Source organism: Colletotrichum godetiae (assembly GCF_030913485.1).
Source record: "Colletotrichum godetiae strain CBS 193.32 chromosome Unknown BDP55scaffold_17, whole genome shotgun sequence".
In the NCBI taxonomy this organism is placed as follows: domain Eukaryota; kingdom Fungi; phylum Ascomycota; class Sordariomycetes; order Glomerellales; family Glomerellaceae; genus Colletotrichum; species Colletotrichum godetiae.
The window spans coordinates 463,927-480,563 of NW_026851265.1; the positions used below are offsets into that span (position 1 = coordinate 463,927).

At 52.9% G+C, this 16,637-nt stretch overlaps 8 protein-coding genes across 8 annotated transcripts; 4 read left to right on the forward strand and 4 right to left on the reverse strand.

Annotated features, from left to right (window-relative positions):
* Positions 1-254: 254 nt before the first annotated feature.
* BDP55DRAFT_661535 (uncharacterized protein) lies at positions 255-1,010 on the forward strand. Its single transcript, XM_060574737.1, has one exon. It carries the CDS (start codon positions 467-469, stop codon positions 785-787), a length of 321 nt encoding a protein of 106 aa, XP_060430587.1. The 5' UTR covers positions 255-466; the 3' UTR covers positions 788-1,010.
* Positions 1,011-1,019: 9 nt separating this feature from the next.
* On the forward strand, positions 1,020-2,397 carry BDP55DRAFT_106690 (uncharacterized protein). The gene is made up of 3 exons (XM_060565348.1): positions 1,020-1,866; positions 1,955-2,113; positions 2,255-2,397. The coding sequence occupies exons 1-2, from the start codon at positions 1,207-1,209 to the stop codon at positions 2,078-2,080; spliced, it is 786 nt and encodes a 261-aa protein (XP_060430588.1). The 5' UTR covers positions 1,020-1,206; the 3' UTR covers positions 2,081-2,113; positions 2,255-2,397.
* Positions 2,398-2,967: 570 nt separating this feature from the next.
* Positions 2,968-4,375, forward strand: BDP55DRAFT_106699 (uncharacterized protein). The gene is made up of 2 exons (XM_060565349.1): positions 2,968-4,118; positions 4,189-4,375. The coding sequence occupies exons 1-2, from the start codon at positions 3,305-3,307 to the stop codon at positions 4,308-4,310; spliced, it is 936 nt and encodes a 311-aa protein (XP_060430589.1). The 5' UTR covers positions 2,968-3,304; the 3' UTR covers positions 4,311-4,375.
* Positions 4,376-5,584: 1,209 nt separating this feature from the next.
* On the reverse strand, positions 5,585-7,458 carry BDP55DRAFT_550391 (uncharacterized protein; the record flags this gene model as incomplete). The annotated part of the gene is made up of 2 exons (XM_060569020.1): positions 5,585-7,154; positions 7,226-7,458. The coding sequence occupies 2 exons, from the start codon at positions 7,456-7,458 to the stop codon at positions 5,585-5,587; spliced, it is 1,803 nt and encodes a 600-aa protein (XP_060430590.1).
* Positions 7,459-8,837: 1,379 nt separating this feature from the next.
* Positions 8,838-10,694, reverse strand: BDP55DRAFT_727898 (4-coumarate-CoA ligase; the record flags this gene model as incomplete). Its single annotated transcript, XM_060579366.1, has 4 exons — positions 8,838-9,093; positions 9,161-9,264; positions 9,321-10,318; positions 10,379-10,694. 4 exons carry the CDS (start codon positions 10,692-10,694, stop codon positions 8,838-8,840), a joined length of 1,674 nt encoding a protein of 557 aa, XP_060430591.1.
* A 392-nt stretch (positions 10,695-11,086) lies between these two features.
* On the forward strand, positions 11,087-12,418 carry BDP55DRAFT_106716 (rhamnolipids biosynthesis 3-oxoacyl-reductase). Its single transcript, XM_060565350.1, has 4 exons — positions 11,087-11,637; positions 11,696-11,837; positions 11,903-12,120; positions 12,173-12,418. Exons 1-4 carry the CDS (start codon positions 11,213-11,215, stop codon positions 12,237-12,239), a joined length of 852 nt encoding a protein of 283 aa, XP_060430592.1. The 5' UTR covers positions 11,087-11,212; the 3' UTR covers positions 12,240-12,418.
* BDP55DRAFT_703624 (aldehyde dehydrogenase) lies at positions 12,396-14,247 on the reverse strand. The gene is made up of 5 exons (XM_060577971.1): positions 14,066-14,247; positions 13,655-14,012; positions 13,514-13,602; positions 12,854-13,453; positions 12,396-12,791 (listed from the first exon to the last, which is right to left on the reverse strand). Exons 1-5 carry the CDS (start codon positions 14,168-14,170, stop codon positions 12,429-12,431), a joined length of 1,515 nt encoding a protein of 504 aa, XP_060430593.1. The 5' UTR covers positions 14,171-14,247; the 3' UTR covers positions 12,396-12,428.
* A 764-nt stretch (positions 14,248-15,011) lies between these two features.
* On the reverse strand, positions 15,012-16,401 carry BDP55DRAFT_727901 (acyl-CoA dehydrogenase family member 10; the record flags this gene model as incomplete). The annotated part of the gene is made up of 2 exons (XM_060579367.1): positions 15,012-16,025; positions 16,087-16,401. 2 exons carry the CDS (start codon positions 16,399-16,401, stop codon positions 15,012-15,014), a joined length of 1,329 nt encoding a protein of 442 aa, XP_060430594.1.
* Positions 16,402-16,637: the final 236 nt, after the last annotated feature.

Sequence of the window (16,637 nt, forward strand, 5' to 3'; positions counted from 1 at the left end):
TACCCCCCCCTTCCACCAGTCAAACATTCCCATCACCCCCCAAACACACACCCCTTCACTTTCATCTGGCACCTTGGGCTGTGACGGCGACGTATGGATAGACCAGTCACGCGTGGATGATCTGTCTTACCCCGCACGCTCAGGACGGGACAACAGAACCGTCGAGGCAGTGCCCCTGAAGCCCAGAGAGAGTGAGTTCCCTTTAAGAAGAGGACATCTGCCTCCTCTTTCGTGGCTTTTGATCTTGTGTGACTTGTCTTTCTATCTCATCGAATCATCTCATCTCGTTCCATCCAGCCATCATCAGCTCGGAGGACATAGCACATATCACAAGCCAACTACAACCACAGCAGTGTTTATACATCACCAACTATCAAGGTCGATTCAAACTCGCCTCACTCTCCATCCTCATCCACAAACCCATCCCCATACATACACATCCCTCACATACACACAACCACCCATAATGGCCCCCCGTATCCCCGCCGCAAAGTCCACCGAGACACTCTGCTACGGCGTCGCCACCGTAGGCGCCTTCCTCCCCATCTACCTCATGCTCCCGGGAGCCGAGCAGCGCCTCGCCTCCCAGACGACAAAGTGGGCGCCCCGCTGGGAGCGCAACCTCTCCTACTTCACGCCCGCCGCCGAGAGGGGCATCAAGCGCGTCGAGCCACCCGTCTCCAACATTGTCCGCCGCATCGACAACAGGCTACCCCTCGAGAAGATGGCAAAGGGCCTCGACAAGAGGATCAAGAACGGTATTGACCGCTTCAACAACACCAAGTAGATGACCAACGGAGGCCACGGTGTTGGAGGGGGGAAGGTGAGGGAGGGGTGGTGAAAGTTATGTAAAGCCGTGTATACACTTGTGCAGCTGGATAGGCTGAGGAAAGAGTGGAGGATACCGGAAAGATGATACCACATCTGGCTCTAGAGATATAGAGGATGCATTAGATATCTCATAGAAGACGCAGCAACAAACAAAGAACAAATAAAACAGTTAAACTAAACACTTGTTTCGACTCCTGGTGTAATACCCATGTGCCGCAATGATCCAACTCGCAATACTAATTGCTAGCACTGGCTGTACGGTTCACTCGATGCGTGCCGCCACAGAAAGCCGTAGTTTCACACATTTGGTGGGCATGGATGCTTGCATCTCGCTGCCACCCCAATCTGCAGATAATCAGGCCATGATGAACGACCATGAACGAAATGCACTGTCTCACTTCCCACGAGCGGGGTTTCTTCCCTTTCGCTCCCCCTTTCCCATGCCGCATTGGATTCCCCAATTCTTTTCGTCATTGCCCGTTAGGCAATACAACGTTGATGGTGTTTTGCAAAACCAAAAAAAGAAGGGTTTGCAGGGAGCGGCCCGATGTGATTGAATTAGCCGCCGAAGCGAACCGCAAACGACCTGTTTTGTGGCCTCATCTTTTCGTTTCTCTGCCTGGCACCCGCCATGTAAAAATGCGACCGCATCTGCATCTGCATTTATCGGCACGGCACCGCCCGCACACTTGCCCGGATGGCTTTGTTTCCTCATCGAGGAGGATGAGGGGCCAGAGATTGATCGGTTTTGACGTGATCTCGTTGCATTTCGTTTTCCTCCCCGCCGCCCGCTTCCCGAGCCTCGAGGCTAGTCTGCAAATGCACTCGCGTTCCCGCGTGCATCTCTCGTACACGATCGATGGCGAATCCCCCAAGGTGACCAACACTGGTTGGCACGCGACAGCAAAAGAAGCCGACCGTCCACTGTGCATCTCTCGGCGTTGCCAACGAAATGAAAACTCGAAGACTCAAATATTTCATCGAATACATAATGCTGCCCAGAGCTCGATAGCTTCTGGACGGACCGGATACCAGGCACTGGAGATTCCCTTGGCCCCCCATCTGCCCATCTGAGATCATTGCCCGGTGCCCAATGATCTCCCCGCTAATGGAAATGCTGCAGGCATCTGCATCTTCGAGTTGTGGTTCTGAGGAGAACCACTCGGTTCCTCCGTGCTGGCATTCATGCGGGTTGATTTGGCCCGCATCTGCCAAAGACTCTATACAAACTGCCAGAGTTGTCCTATAAGTTGTTCCTGTCAGCCCACATATCCATCATGTCGTAAGTTCTTCCATACCAGCCGCCAACGTTTCCTACCTCCCTGCATCGCTGCCCTACGAGACATATGCTTTGTTAATGCAATTCGACCATTGCTTTTATGTTGTCCTTCAGTCTGATATCGGAACGTGGTTGTATTTGAAGAGGAACTGCTCAATTCGGTCGACTAGGAGGCAACTACTGCGGACCAAATGGTGGTCCTCGTTTGCGAAGCCTTACTCTCACGTCACGAAAGCTGGGCCTTCATCTACCTCCCGTGTCAAGCAAGCTTTGCCGACTTGAGGTATGCTTTTCGTCGTGGCAATTGTCCTGTAGAACGTGCAGAGGTAGCTCCCTCGAAGGAAGGTGCTAGTAGATCTCAAGACCATCGGGTGTCGCGAGCAAGCTTCAGCCCTTCATGATGCTTTGTCCGCCAGCTCTGCGTCGAGTATGTGAGCTGCCTCGGGATTCTTGGCTGTATTTATGAAGCATGTATTCCTTCCGAGGGTCTTCTGTTGGGCGCTTGTCAAGACACATTATAGTGTCCTTATCATGAGCTGCACTGCATCTCAAGACCATCTGCGATCTTCTCGGAGGCAGTGTGCAGGCCAGGACCGGAGATTGAGCCAAGTTTCCGTCTCAGACGACTTCGTAGAGAGATATTTCGCCCGAGGCCGTGCAGATAAATACAGCCATGGTACGAAGTAAAAGTTGGTCGAGGTCACAATAGCTTCAGAGAAAAGAGCTTGGAGCTATGACGACTACCTATCAAAAAAACAGAGCACAGAAAAAGAAGCTCCGAGCATTTGACATGTGGGGCCATCGTGAATGTGCCTACCTTATCTATGGCCATCTGGCAGCACCTGAAGAGTCTGTTCATCGGCTGCCAACGGCTGGCCACGGTGTAGAACCCACCTGCCAATTTCCAGCGCATGAACCATCACGACGCGAACGCGCTGTAGAGCCGACCCAAAGTCGCATCCCACCATCCAAATGTCGATCTGTTGACGGCGCATTCGCAAACCGTCACCCAATCCCTGTCGACGCTACCGCAAGAAGGCTCGATATGACTCTACACTCGTCGAGGCGCAAAATTCCTGCAGTCACGAGCTTGTCACGCACAATTTTTCGACCGTACCTGAACTAAAGCATTTACAGCCTCCAATACACCATCTTTTGATCCTGTTCTCCGCTATAGAACGGAAAACCTCGACAATGAACTCAATGGCCCTCCCCCGAGCTCTCGCGAGCACCACCTGGCGCGCAGTTGCCGCCAATCCTACGGCCCCGGCCTCTCGCGCGGGGTTCTTTGCCCAGCGATGCTATGCTACCCGCGCCGCGAAGACGACCGCCGCCGCTGCGCCTGCTACCGCTACCAAGTCCACCACTGCAGCGAAGAAGACCACGACCACGACGAAGAAGAGCGTGAGCACTTCTGCTGCTAGCAAGAAGGCTGCTGCTGCTACCACCACTACAACGGCTGCTGCTGCGTCCAAGACAACCTCGGCCTCGGCCAAGGCCAGTACCACCACCACCAAAGCGGCCGCCGCTTCGAGTACGACCCCGAAAGCTACGAGGGCTGTCAAGAAGGCCACTACGAGCACCACCAAGGCTACTACTGCTACATCCGCAGCTGCTACCAAGAAAGCGGCAGCAGCAAAGGCTGCCGCTCCTCCCCCTCCTCCTCCCGCCCCTGCTGCTGCTCCCGCTCCCGCCGCCGCCGCCCCGAAGACACCAACCTCAGTCCCCAGTCCCGCGCCCACAGCAAGCTCTCCCAATACAACCTCGACAGCAACCACCCCCAAAGCGGCCCCGGTCACGGCGGCGGCGCCGACGGCAGCTCCCATCCGGCCCTACGCACCCACACCACCCCCTCCGCCCCCAGCCCCAGAGGCGGACGCCCGTCCCAAGCTGAACCCGAACAGCAAGGAATACAGGAAAGCATACGGCACGGCGGCGAGGAAGTGGACCGCGACCATGGTGGCCATGCCTATCCTCCTCGTCACCTCCTACTTCCTCTTTGACAGGTGTAAGTTAACACCCTTGTCACCCTTACCCCTTTCTCATAAAGATCCAATCGCTAACATGGTTTCACAAAGTGGCTCTGGGTCATGAAGCAAAAGTAATGCCGGATTTTGAAGGTGCTAAGAAGGCCGCCGAGGCGGAAAAAGAGGTGGGAAAGTTAATGGAAGAAGCACAGGCGCAAGCCAAGGCGGCATAGAGCCGTTAACCATAACTATATTGTAATGATGTTGATGAATACCCACTCCCATTCTTATCTCGCCGACTTACATCTCCCCTTCACGGTGTTTTGACCCAGCGCCTGCTCTTCTCAATGATGGTGAGTCCTGACACTGGCGGCGACAGCATTGACTATGGCCCACGTGAGGATTTTGTTCAACAGTCAGTGATACAGGCGGTTATTTTCGTCTTGCTCACAAACGCCTGTACTGACCCTGGCTTGATATCTTGAGCAACCAACAAGTTGCTTTATAGGCAAGCCCTCCTTGGATTGTGAGAGGAGCCTCTTTCTAAGCTTGCAAACTCCCTGGATAAACGTCCTGCCGCCTACATGTCGGTGCCGGGCTACCACACTCGATTTCGCGCTAGCATTACACCCGCACAAAGAAGCCCCGCGACAAAGTCCCCGCCGATGACGATACCCGCGATGGCGCCTGCGCCGACTGATCCAGTATCGGGCGTGGGCTCGCCGGCCGCTGCTATGGCAAGTAAAGCGCATGTGACGAGCGCGTGGGGGACCCGGCAGGCCATTCTAGCGTTTGGAGAGCATGAAAGGAATTTATTACTAGCCTTGAAGCTACCCTTAAGGGGGAGGTAAGATGTGAGCTGTTGCCATTCTGATTGCGGTAGTTCTTCGACTGCTCAACTGTGATATCGAGCTGTACTTATTTACATGTCAGGTCCGCTGAGAGATGCTGTACGTAAGTCTTCCACAGTTATTCTTTACACTGATTCGCAGCTTTGGGCACTGCTCAGATCCAGATGAGGTAGATGTGCTGAATGAATCAACCACGGGTGACGTGACTGATACAAGATATGTCAGGTCTGGTCTTGGGAGTAAATACGTTTGGAATAAGCTGGAACCGCCATCCGAAATAAACAGTGAGTCTGAGCCGGTAAGCCTTATGATCAGTCTACTGCCTTCCCATCGTAACAACAAATATCGGGCCTGGTGACCGAATGGTGAACGTCGCGAAGTGCTGACTAGTAGTCCGTGATGCTCCGTACCATTCAGGATTCCGGCGATCGAACCTCGGTCGGCTCCTGTTGTTTTTGGTTTTTATTACTTGTTCAGGATGTCGTATCATTCTCTGCTGTGTTCGTTCATTCCTACGCAGCGTCTCAAGATCTTTCTGTGGATCTGCTGGCTCACTACATCGACCAAGCTGAAGGTAGGTAATTTGAATATTTACAGAGCAGCCTTATGGGACAGATTGCTTTTCTTCTCGAACGTGATACTAGGTCTGCTATTCATTACAGTCTAGATACTTCCTTGCCCCCATCCTGGTGCTGCTGGTCCTCCTCAGGATTCCCGCAAAACGTTACAGTCTTCCTCGGGCCCATGATAGTACCACTCTTGGTAAGCACCTTCCTCTTCCCAGCCGTCGTCAGCGGCGGATCGTCATCCTCATCTCGGATATAATATGCCCAGTCCGCGGTTTCATCCAGTTCCGTCTGCGAATACCCGTTCCCCAACCACGCGAACCTATTCCCAGCGTACTTGACCTCCAGGTCATCCCACCGAACCTCCTTGATCGCCTCAATATAGTGCAGCGTTGAGCCAGGCCACAGCGCCACGACGGGCCCGTCGTCGCGGGGCTTATACCACGATCGACAGGAATCCGACCAGACCGTCTTCGGCATAAAAGACTCCTTGTAGTCCACAAAGTCACGGACGGCTTCCTCTTTGGGCGTGAAGGAGACGACATTGGTAGTCTGATAGCGATCAATCACCTTGAGCATCCAGTCCGCCTGCGTTTCGATGGCCGGGAGGACGGGACCGTTGCCGATGGGGCAGTTAGGTCCCAGCATGATAAAGTAGTTCGGGAACCCTGATGCACCCATGCCCAAGTATGATTCGGGATCCGTGGCCCATTTATCCTGGAGGTTCTCCCCCGAAGGCCCGACGATGGGGAAGCGCGGCTTAAATGATGTGTCAAACCCCGTGGCGCATATCAGCACGTCGACGGGGTACTCCCGCCCGTCGTCAGTGACGCACCCGCGTTCTGTGACCTCTTTGATCCCGCCGTAGACGACCTCCACGTTGGGCTTGGTGAGCGACTCGAGGTAATTGACACCCGGCGTCAACCGACGACAGCCCACGCTCCAGTCCGGAATGAGCTTCGACTCGAGCGAGGGGTCGTTGAGCTTCTCCTTCATCTGCTGGACAAAGTACGCGTGCGTGTCCTCGTTGATCTTGTTGTTCTTGAGGAATATCCCAAACTGCCCATTGAGACCAGACTCGTTATTCTTGCGGTACCCGAGGAGGGTCCCGGGCTTCGTCGCGAATTCCGCCTTCTCCGCGGGGCTGAATAAGTGCTGTTCGAGTCCCTGGGCGGGTGATACCCAGGTCGGTCGGCGAATGAAAGTCGTCACACGCTTGCACCCTTCGCGGATTGCGGGCAGAACTTGTATGCCTGAGCTGCCGTTGCCAATCAGGCCGACGTGCTTGCCCTCCAGAGAGACGGCCTCGTCCCAGTTTGCGGTGTGAAGCAGCCTGCCGCGGTATTTTGAGAGGCCTGGGATATCTGGCCATTTCCAGTTGTTGAGGACGCCGCCTGCGTTGATGAGGAAGTCGCAGTGATCGACGATGGTTTCGCCGGTGGATGTGTCTTTGACGTGGACGTCGTAGCCGCCGATTTCCGAGTTCCAGTAGGCGCCGATGACCTGGTGCTGGAGCTTGATGTATTGGTATAGTGAATACTTCCTGGCAAAGTTTTCAAAGTATGCGAGGATCTCCGGAGCGGGTGGGTACACGGCGGACCAGTCCAGCTTTGGTTCAAAAGTCCAGGTGTAGTTGTGCGATGGAAAGTCACAGGCGCACCTGTGAAGGTCAGAACTTGAAGATATCGTTCCGAGGGAGCCTTCAAAGACTTGGATTAGAGGTATACGTACCCGGGGTACTTGTTCTCGAACCATGTTCCAGATACAGAGGGGTTCTTTTCAAAACACTGAAGCGAATAGTTGGAGAAGTGCCGTTGGAGCTTGTAAGCCAGCAATAACCCAGAAGCACCCGCGCCGACGCAGATGATTCGGACGTGTCTCTCGCTGTGAATTGGGGCTGATGGGCGCCTTGCTGCGTCTCTGTCTCCCATGGTTGTGGGTTCTGGCAGCAAAATATCACCCATGGTTATATCAGAGCAAACCGGACAGGCTTGGATAGGGTGTTTAAGAGATAAAACTGATCAATGTTACATAAAAGCCAAATTCTCAAGCTTGGTAGTAAGAGAACAGAGAGTGGGATATATATGTCAACGTCTCGTTAGCCACAATATTGATTATGAGAAAAGGTTGCTAGCAAGCCGGAGAGCTAAAAGTCCCCAGAAACCAACGTCAGTTCTCAGCTCATCATTTCTCTTGACTGGGGACATATTCCTAGTGACCACAAACAGACAGTACTTCCGCCAAAGGGCATCCATAACCCTGTCTGCTCGTATCTCGAGGTGAGTTTCAAGCTTACAGCTCCTTCCAGACATGGCAGACATCAGACAACCTCGGCGGTGGCGTCTAGGCTGCCCCAGAGGACGGCGGCATGCATGTAATTCTGCGGGTGCGGGCAGCAGTGACATCAGATGATCAAGTCCCTTGTGGCATCGATAACAAATCCAAGAGTCATTTCGAGTCAGGATTGTAAGCCGCACAACGAGTATACTGACTCAAAAGTTTGTTCTGCCTATAAGGAAGACAGGTTATGGCTAAGAGATGGCACTCGCTCGGGCCTAGCGGAGCATGGAAACATCAAAGATGGGGTGGGTGCTGATCGAGACCAACATTGGCCGAATCTGATACGTCGTTCTCGTTGTTTGCCATGCTGGAGAGTAGGTGCGAGCGCAACTTGGCTGATGTCGTCTGTACATGAGCTCGAGACAAGTATGCATGCTCAAGAGGGACTGGCTGGACATCCTTCGGCAGTTGTTCCTGAAGTAGAAGGGTGTTGCCGCTCCGGGAAGGATCTAGTGTCCGCATTTCACGATGCTGCACTGTATAAGTGATCTTCCGGATGTCATATATGACCGCAGGTCTCGGCAAAAACCTGACATAATAGACCACATCAAGGTAGCAGTAACGATCTTGGCCAGAGGGGCAAACGCGGCCTTGCGGGGAAACAAAGTAGAAGGTGGAAACGACAGCGGGTATGCCGGAAGACCTCTACCGGAAAACGGGGCGTGGCCTGGGGTTACACAAAAGATGCACGCCTTGCTAGGCCTGACTTTAAGTAACATCGACGAGTAACGGACGTATTGGAAAGGGATGCCACTCAAGCTCACATCGAAGTGCGGAAGACTTCGCTTGATTGAGAATGGAGCTCGTTGGAATCTTCGTCACGATTTTGTTCACCATAAAATGTGCCTGCGTAAAGGTCATCCTCTACGCTATTCGACAGTTGATGACGAGTTGCAAATGCTCTATGCATGGCCAGCCAATTAAACTCATAAATTGAAGTCCATAACTATCCCCTCCAGCGCCAAGTATCGAAAGCCGTTGATTGTGTTACCCCATTATCAACTCACAACCGTGATCTCGGACTCCTTGCGGCCCCCTCTATTGCCGCCGCATCTCTCTTAGACCACTCGCGCATCACTTTCCTCTGGATCTTGCCGCTCGCAAGCTTAGGAACCTCATCGACAAAGACCACACCACCAACGAGCGCCTTGTGCTTGGCAACCCTCGGTTTGATCCATTCTTGGATATCTTCTGGCTTGACCTTCCCTTTTGAGACATCTTGGAGAGCTACGTAAGCTCTAGGCCACTCGTTGCCCTCACTAGGATGTGGTGTCAGTCTTTTTTTTGGAAGCTGCAGGATATTCCAATATTATGTGAGTTGCTTACAGTGTAATTCCAACCACGGCTGCGTCTGCTACGTGCTCATTCTCGAGCAAGACAGCCTCCAATTCTGCGGGCGCAACCTGAAGGGCGTTGACTTTAATAAGCTCCTGCAAACTTGTTAGAACGCTTTTCCGGAATCGTGGTGGTGAGGCAAGGCCCTTACCTTCTTACGATCCACGATCCAGAAGTAGCCATCTCTGTTGCAGACGGCGATGTCACCCGTCTTGAGCCAGCCATCCACCAACGCCTCCTTGGTGGCAACCTCGTTGCGCCAGTATCCGAGGCAGATGTTGGGGCCCCTGATACACAACTCGCCCGACTCGCCAAAGCCAACTTCCTTGCCCTCGTCGTCCACCAGCTTACAATCACAGTTTGGAACCAGCCTACCCACACTGCCATTGTCGTCTTTGATGCCACCAGGCACCATCACACCCCCGCAAGTCACCTCCGTCATCCCCCACCCCTGGTTGATCTGCACCGAGAACCTCCTCTGGCACTCATTCTGCAGCTCGCGTGATAACGGGGCCGCTCCGCAGAGCATATCCTTGACGCTCGACAAGTCGTAGCGGGCCGTCTCTGGCCGCTTCGACAGCATGACGAGAATCGGAGGCGCGACTTGCAGGTTGGTGATCCTATACTTGCCAACGGCGAAGAGGAAATCCTCGTACCGGAACTCTTTCATGATGTATATCGGAATACTCAGCTTCATCGCCATGAGGACGGCGTAGAGCTGGCCGTAGGCGTGGTAGAGGGGCAAGAAGCCGATCCATCTCTCCCGCGGCCGGTTCTCAAAGGAATACGGCTTTTCCGCGTATCTCATGTAGATCGTCTGCTCGACGTTGGCGATGAGATTGTGGTGTGATACGCAAACTCCCTTTGGCAGGCCAGTAGTGCCTGACGAGTAGTTGATGGTTGCAACGGTGCGAGTTGACTCTTCCGCGCTCAACTCTGGCCATTGATACGAGTCTGCCTGGGCTGGCGTGCCAATCATCTGCCTCCAGTCCGGAATACCGTGCTTGACCGGGTTCTCAACCTCGGAGAACTGAAAGACCCGAGAACGAGGTATTTGGGACTTGTCGGCAGCTTCTAAAACCTGGTCTAGATGATTTGGGTGGACGAGTACAACCTTGGCTGCAGTGTTGGTCATTTGATGCACGAGCTCTGCACAATGTTCAGTTCAAATGTCAAATGAGTGGCGGCGGTTGATTTGAGAAGACATACCGGGGACTGTGTAGGCTGGGTTGGCGCCGCTGAATACGCAGCCTACGGATACAATACCAAGGTACGCCACCGGCACGAAGATTTGGTTGGGTGTGCATATCATGACTACATCTCCGCGTTTGAGACCGAGGTTTTGGAGACCAAAACCAACTCTCCTCACCCATTGCAGCATCTGTTTTGGTGAAAGGTTGGTCTTGTCATCTTTACAGTCGATCCATATTGGTTCATCAGATGGTGTTGATCCTTTGGGGAATAAGTATGAGAGGAGGTTCGTCTTTGGAATATCCAAGCGCGGATAGGGCGAATTGAAGACCATTTTGGTGTTGTCAGCCAGCTCTGGTACGCTCAGGGAACAGAATCAAGGTGAGGCTGGATGATTGGGATCGGAGAGTTGAAGGGGAAATTCAAAACTTGAATGAGATGGTGAATGTCGCGGGATCGAATTTCACGAAGCTTGAAGGTACATCTCAACCTAATGAGTCTAGAGAGTCAGGCATTATCATGAAATCTGACTACGAACTCTGACATGGGTCCGGGTCTGTTGTACCGTCGTCACCCCCATCCAGATCCTGGCACCATGGCCGTGTCTTCCCTCGGGATCGTCTCGGTAGGGTGCGTTATGCGGGGTAGCGTTGGGGAATCCTGGGGTCGTGCCGGGCGCCATGTTGCTAACCCGAGTTCCCCGGGAGGAGACTAAACCGAAGCGACCGACAATAGCCCCGGGAAGCCTTTTACATTGGGCGGCTGAGTATCTCGATCTGACACTTTTGTTGTGTTGTGATAGTAGATTGGTGAGAGTTTCGCTTGCCGGCCGACCCGTCATTTATCCCCACCATGTCGGATCTCAAAGACTTCGGCTCTACGTTCTCCCTCGAGGGAAAAACTGCCCTCGTCACTGGGGGATCTCGTGGATTAGGCCTGCACATGGCAACGGCGTTCCTTCTCTCGGGTTGCTCTCACGTCATCATCACCGCCAGAAAGTTGGAGGGCGAGCAAGGCATCAGCCAGGCCATTGAGAAGCTCAACCGTCTCCCCAATACTCGAGGGAAGGCAATCGGAATCGCTGCAAATGTCGCCGACTCCAAAGATATAGTTCGCCTCGTCGGAGAATTCAAGGACATCGTGGGCGAAAAGGGGCTGAACATCTTGGTCTGCAATGCTGGAGCAGCGTGGGGTTCCAAGTTTGAAGATGCCCCGCCTAGCAGCTCAATCAAGATCTTGGATCTTAACGTGAGGGGCGTATTTGAGTTGGTGCAAAAGTGAGCGCATGACGATGAGTGAGTGATATTGTGGCATGATGTATTGACCTTTCTCTAGATTCCTACCTCTACTGGAAAAGGCAGCGTCAGAAGACGACCCAGCTCGGGTGCTCACGGTGAGTTCGATAGCGGGCAGCAATGTACCGCACGTTGGAGAACACGGTACTATCATGTACGCGGCATCCAAAGCAGCTGCCAACGTGAGTTCTAATCTCTAAATGAGATGATTTTGTGATGTGTCGTCACTCACACCTCTTTTTCCCAGCATCTGGGACGTAACTTCGCGGTCGAACTGGGCCCGAAGAATATTACGTCCAACATCATCGCACCTGGCTTTTTCCCGTCGAAACTGGCACAGGGTCTCATCAATAACCTTGGAGGTATCGAGGAGCTGAGCAGAGGCAATCCTCTGGGTCGGCTCGGCGAGCCTGAAGACATTGCTGGAGTCGCCGTGTTCCTATGTTCTCGAGCAGCGAAATACGTGTAAGTGCGGTTCCGATGGGTTTAAGATTTCCCTACTGATGCTCCTTGGCAGGAATGGCGTGGTCATCGAGATCGATGGAGGGGCGCGCCTAGTTGCTGGAAGACAGTCCAAGATTTGAGATGATGGGCCGTTGGAATATGACTAGATCATAGGATACCATCACCCCATATGACGTGCGAGAGTTTTAGAGACGATATGACGAGACATGAAGAAGGGGTAGGCGCCGTGTAGCTACGATCATAGAGCAGTAGTAATGGCATGACTCGCTATTCGGGATACAAAATGATGTACGGCTATCATTGTCTCCTCAGTACGTCAAGTTTACCATGACAGTCTTGGGCTCCGTGAACGTCCTCAGCGCATTGATTGCGCCCTCCCGGCCCAGCCCACTCTCCTTGGTACCGCCAAACGGCGCCGTCAAGAACATCAGGCTGATACAGTTGATTCCCACCATGCCGCTGTCAATCTCTGAGGCAACTCTCAAGCAACGATTGATATCTTGACTGAAGACGCCAGCCATGAGCCCGAAGTTGGTATCGTTCGCCTTTTCAATGATCTCCTCCTCGGTCTCGAACTTGTTGATGATGGACACTGGCCCAAAGATTTCATTACGAGCAATCTCTGCATCTTGCGCCACGCCCTCGAAGACTGTGGGCTCGACATAGTAGCCCTGAGTTGGCTGTTAACATGTTTCTCTCGTCTGGACAGCGAACGTGGTTTCTCATGGCTTACCTTCTCACCAACTCGGCCTCCACCAACCAAAAGTGTCCCTTGACCTTGCTGACCACGCTCAATGAAGCCCTGAACCCTCTCAAACTGGGCTTTATCAACCAGCGGGCCGATGGTAGTACCCTCGGCGTCAGGATCGCCGACGCCCTTGAGCTTCTCCTCCATGGCTTTTTTATACCCAGCGAGGAACTCATCGTAGATCGGCGCCTCGACATAGATCCTACTCGCAGCGACGCACACCTGCCCCGTATTCGCCGTGATGGCATTTGCGCACCAGGTGATTGCATTCTCGAGGTTACAGTCCTTGAAGACGACTGCGGGCGACTTCCCGCCAAGCTCGAGCGTCACGCGCTTCATGTTGCTCTTGGCCGCCATCTCCTGGATCTTGCGGCCTGTGTTGGTCGAGCCTGTGAAGCTGATCTTGCGCACCTTCATGTGGCTAGCTAACAGCGCTCCTGTGCTCCCATCGCCAGAGACGACCTGAAATACGCCCGGCGGGAACCCGGCCTGTTCGATGAGGGTACCGAAAGCCAGAGCTGCCAGCGGCGTCTTCTCCGATGGCTTCAAGATGAAGCAGTTGCCCATTGCAAGCGCGGGACCAGCCTAAATGAGTCTTTAGTAGCACGAACTAGGTACGAAGAGATATTCCGATTGATTGCATACCTTCATGCCAATGATACCAACAGGGCCGTTCCAGGGAATGATTCCACAGCAAACGCCGATTGGCTCGTTGCGAACAATCTTCAAGAAGCCTACATCCACATCAGTAAATTTTCGACACTGGAAGACATGCCAAAAACTCACCATCTTCCTGAGGGTACGTCTCGCCGGGAAACTTATCCGTCCAGCCCGCAAAGTACCTCAGACTCTCACTAGCCATCTTAATTTCCAAGCTCCCAAAGGTTGCCCAAGGTGCGCCGAGAGTGAGTCGGTTAAGGTCCGCTAGAACCTGACCGTGCTGCTCGACCAAATCGGCGAGCTTGTTGAGCATGTCTCGCCTCACGGTCGGGAGCGTCTTTTTCCACTTGGGAAAAGCGGCTTCTGCTGCTGCCACGGCGGCGTCGACGTCCTCTTGTCCGCCGAGGGGGATGTCGTTGGCTACTGGAGATGCATCCTTTGGATTGAAGAGCTCCATCTTCTTGCTGTTCTTGGAGTCGACATACTAAAGTTCTGTCAGTTATATGGGTTCTATTCAGAGAAGAGATTGTTACTCGCTTGGTTATTGATGTACAACTGCTTGGGGAGGTTGGTCTTGCTCCATGGGAAATCCGACTTGATGCCATTCACAGCTTCCTTCAACGACGATCCAAATGTATCCATGATGAGTAGATGCTTTAAGTAACAATATTGTGTATATATTCCTATACAATGGATCAGATGGAATCTCAATCGACAACACAAAGCAGGAAGGGATTAAATGAGCAAATCCAATCCTCATGATCCTCTTAACGTCCACAACTTCGGTCATAACCCACTACGCAGGCCGTTAAAGGACCACGGAGATAAGTTCGGCGTCCTCCTTCATTCCGGTGTCACATAATCACGGCGCATGAATGTACCCTCGATGAGGGGATCGTTGTTCTCGCCTGGCCTGAGACGCATGCACGTCGAACTTGGCGTAGCTCACGCAGCTCCAACGCCAACGAAAAGCTCTTGGGGTTCCACGACATCACACGAGAAACGCCACCAAGCTGCGGGGATCCTTTGTTGGACCAGAGCTGACGATAATACTGGGCTTTTTGGACATGTTCAATGCTGAGTAAGTATTGTCATCCTGAGTCGAGTTGGATGTCTAAATTAAGCATAACTGATTCGGGAGACGGGCTGACTTCCCGCGGGATCAGCGTATTCCCCACTTCGGTTACTGTGATTTGATTGCAACCGTTATTGGCTGCTGGGGCATGGCGCACGATTCAAGAGTGGTTCAGTGTTCGAGATGGCTACCGTCTAAGAGGTTTTGATGAAGAAATTGATAGGTAAATAAGTCATCGACCGAAGAAAAGCTCTTCCAGTTGGCGATTGGTCCCAAAAAGCATTGTAAAGTGGTGAGTATTTCTGACACTTGCTTACTGGGTTATCAGTTCGTACCTCAGTGAAAGACGGAAAGACCTAGCATTCTCATTATCTGAAGAGCTAATTTGGAACTCCCTGCGGCAAAGCCCTAGTCAAATGATATATGCCGCTCTCCGTACTGCTCTGCGAACTTCTTACAGCGTTCCTGGTACACCTTATGCTTCTTGATAACTTCTTCCGCCGTCTTCATCTCCTCTCTCCCAACCTGATGCCGATGCGCCGCATCAGGTCCGTCCGCAATCCTCACAAAGCGCGCATACGTCCACATCTCAGGGAGCGGCGTGTGTTGTGTCAGACCCTGGCCTCCATACATCTGCATACACTCGTCAATAATCTTCGTAGCCATCATGGGCACCAGGATCTTGCTCTGGGCAATCGCTCTCTTGCCAGCTTTGTTCCCCAAGAGATCCATCGTATCCGCGGCGTTCAGGACGACTAGACGGGCAGCATCTAGCTCGAGACGCATCTGAGCAACACGTTCAATATTAGAATCGAACTCGCCGATGAGTTTTCCTCTGGGTTTCTTGCGGGCGTCGTTGCAGCGGATCAGAGCTAGCTCGTAGGCCCTCTCGCATTGCCCGATTAATCGCATGCAGTGGTGAATCCGACCAGGCCCCAGGCGACCTTGGGCGATTTCGAAGGCGCGTCCTTCTCCGAGGATGATGTTTTCTGCCGGGACGCGGACGTTCTCGTAGAGGTACTCTCCGTGGCCCTCTGGCGCATGGTCGTAGCCCATAATCGTCAGATTGCGAACTTGGCTGATTCCTGGCGTGTTGCAGGGGACGATGATCATGGAGTGACGAGACCATTTTGGGTTATCCGGATTGGTGCAGCCCATGAGGATGTAGAACGACAAGTCCTTGTTCCAGAGGCAGTTTCCGTAGAGTTTCCTTCCATTGACTACGTAGGAGTCGCCGTCACGCTTGATGCTGATTCCGATCTGTGTGGCATCTGAACTCGCGACATCCGGCTCGGTCATTGAATAGGCAGAAGATGCGGTGCCGTCGAGAAGTGGCTGGAGCCATTTCTTCTTTTGTGCTTCGTTGCAGTACTTGGCCAAAAGCTCGATATTGCCCGTCTCTGGAGCGTGACAGTTCATCGTCTAAAACAAGTTAACATACCAATCTAATAAAAAGCCATGGTAATAGAGTCGTATTTCGTACCTGGGCTGCCCAATAACACCGGCCCATGATCTCCGCGCAGCAGGAATACTCCAAATTTGTAAGACCGGGACTCTCCTTGAAGTGGTTGGGTAGGAAAAGATTGAATAGACCGCGTTCTTTGGCGCTTTTGCGCAACTCGTGTATCAATGGTGGTGTCGTCCAGCGTCGGGCCTCGAGCTGGGCTTTGAAGACTTGCTCTCTCGGTATACACTCATTTTCGACCCAATCGTACACAGCATTGATCTTCTCAATAGCCAGAGGTGAGAGCTTCGCCTTCACCCATGGTGGCAGGTGAGCAAAAGCAGGACTCTCCATGACTGGGCGACTTGGTTATTCGTGGGCTCGGTGGTTGATATCTCTGCTTGGATCTTTGGAAAGTGTCCTCAAAATAATTATCAACTTATAGCGAGAGCCTTCAGAAAGTCAGAAGAAGTTTCTCAAATCTACCTGCACCGTGGCGTTACCGAGACCGTCCCCACCGAGCCGCACCGGCAAACAACCCCAAGTACCTACTTACCTTGAGGTACCTCAAGAACTCCCCTCCATGACAG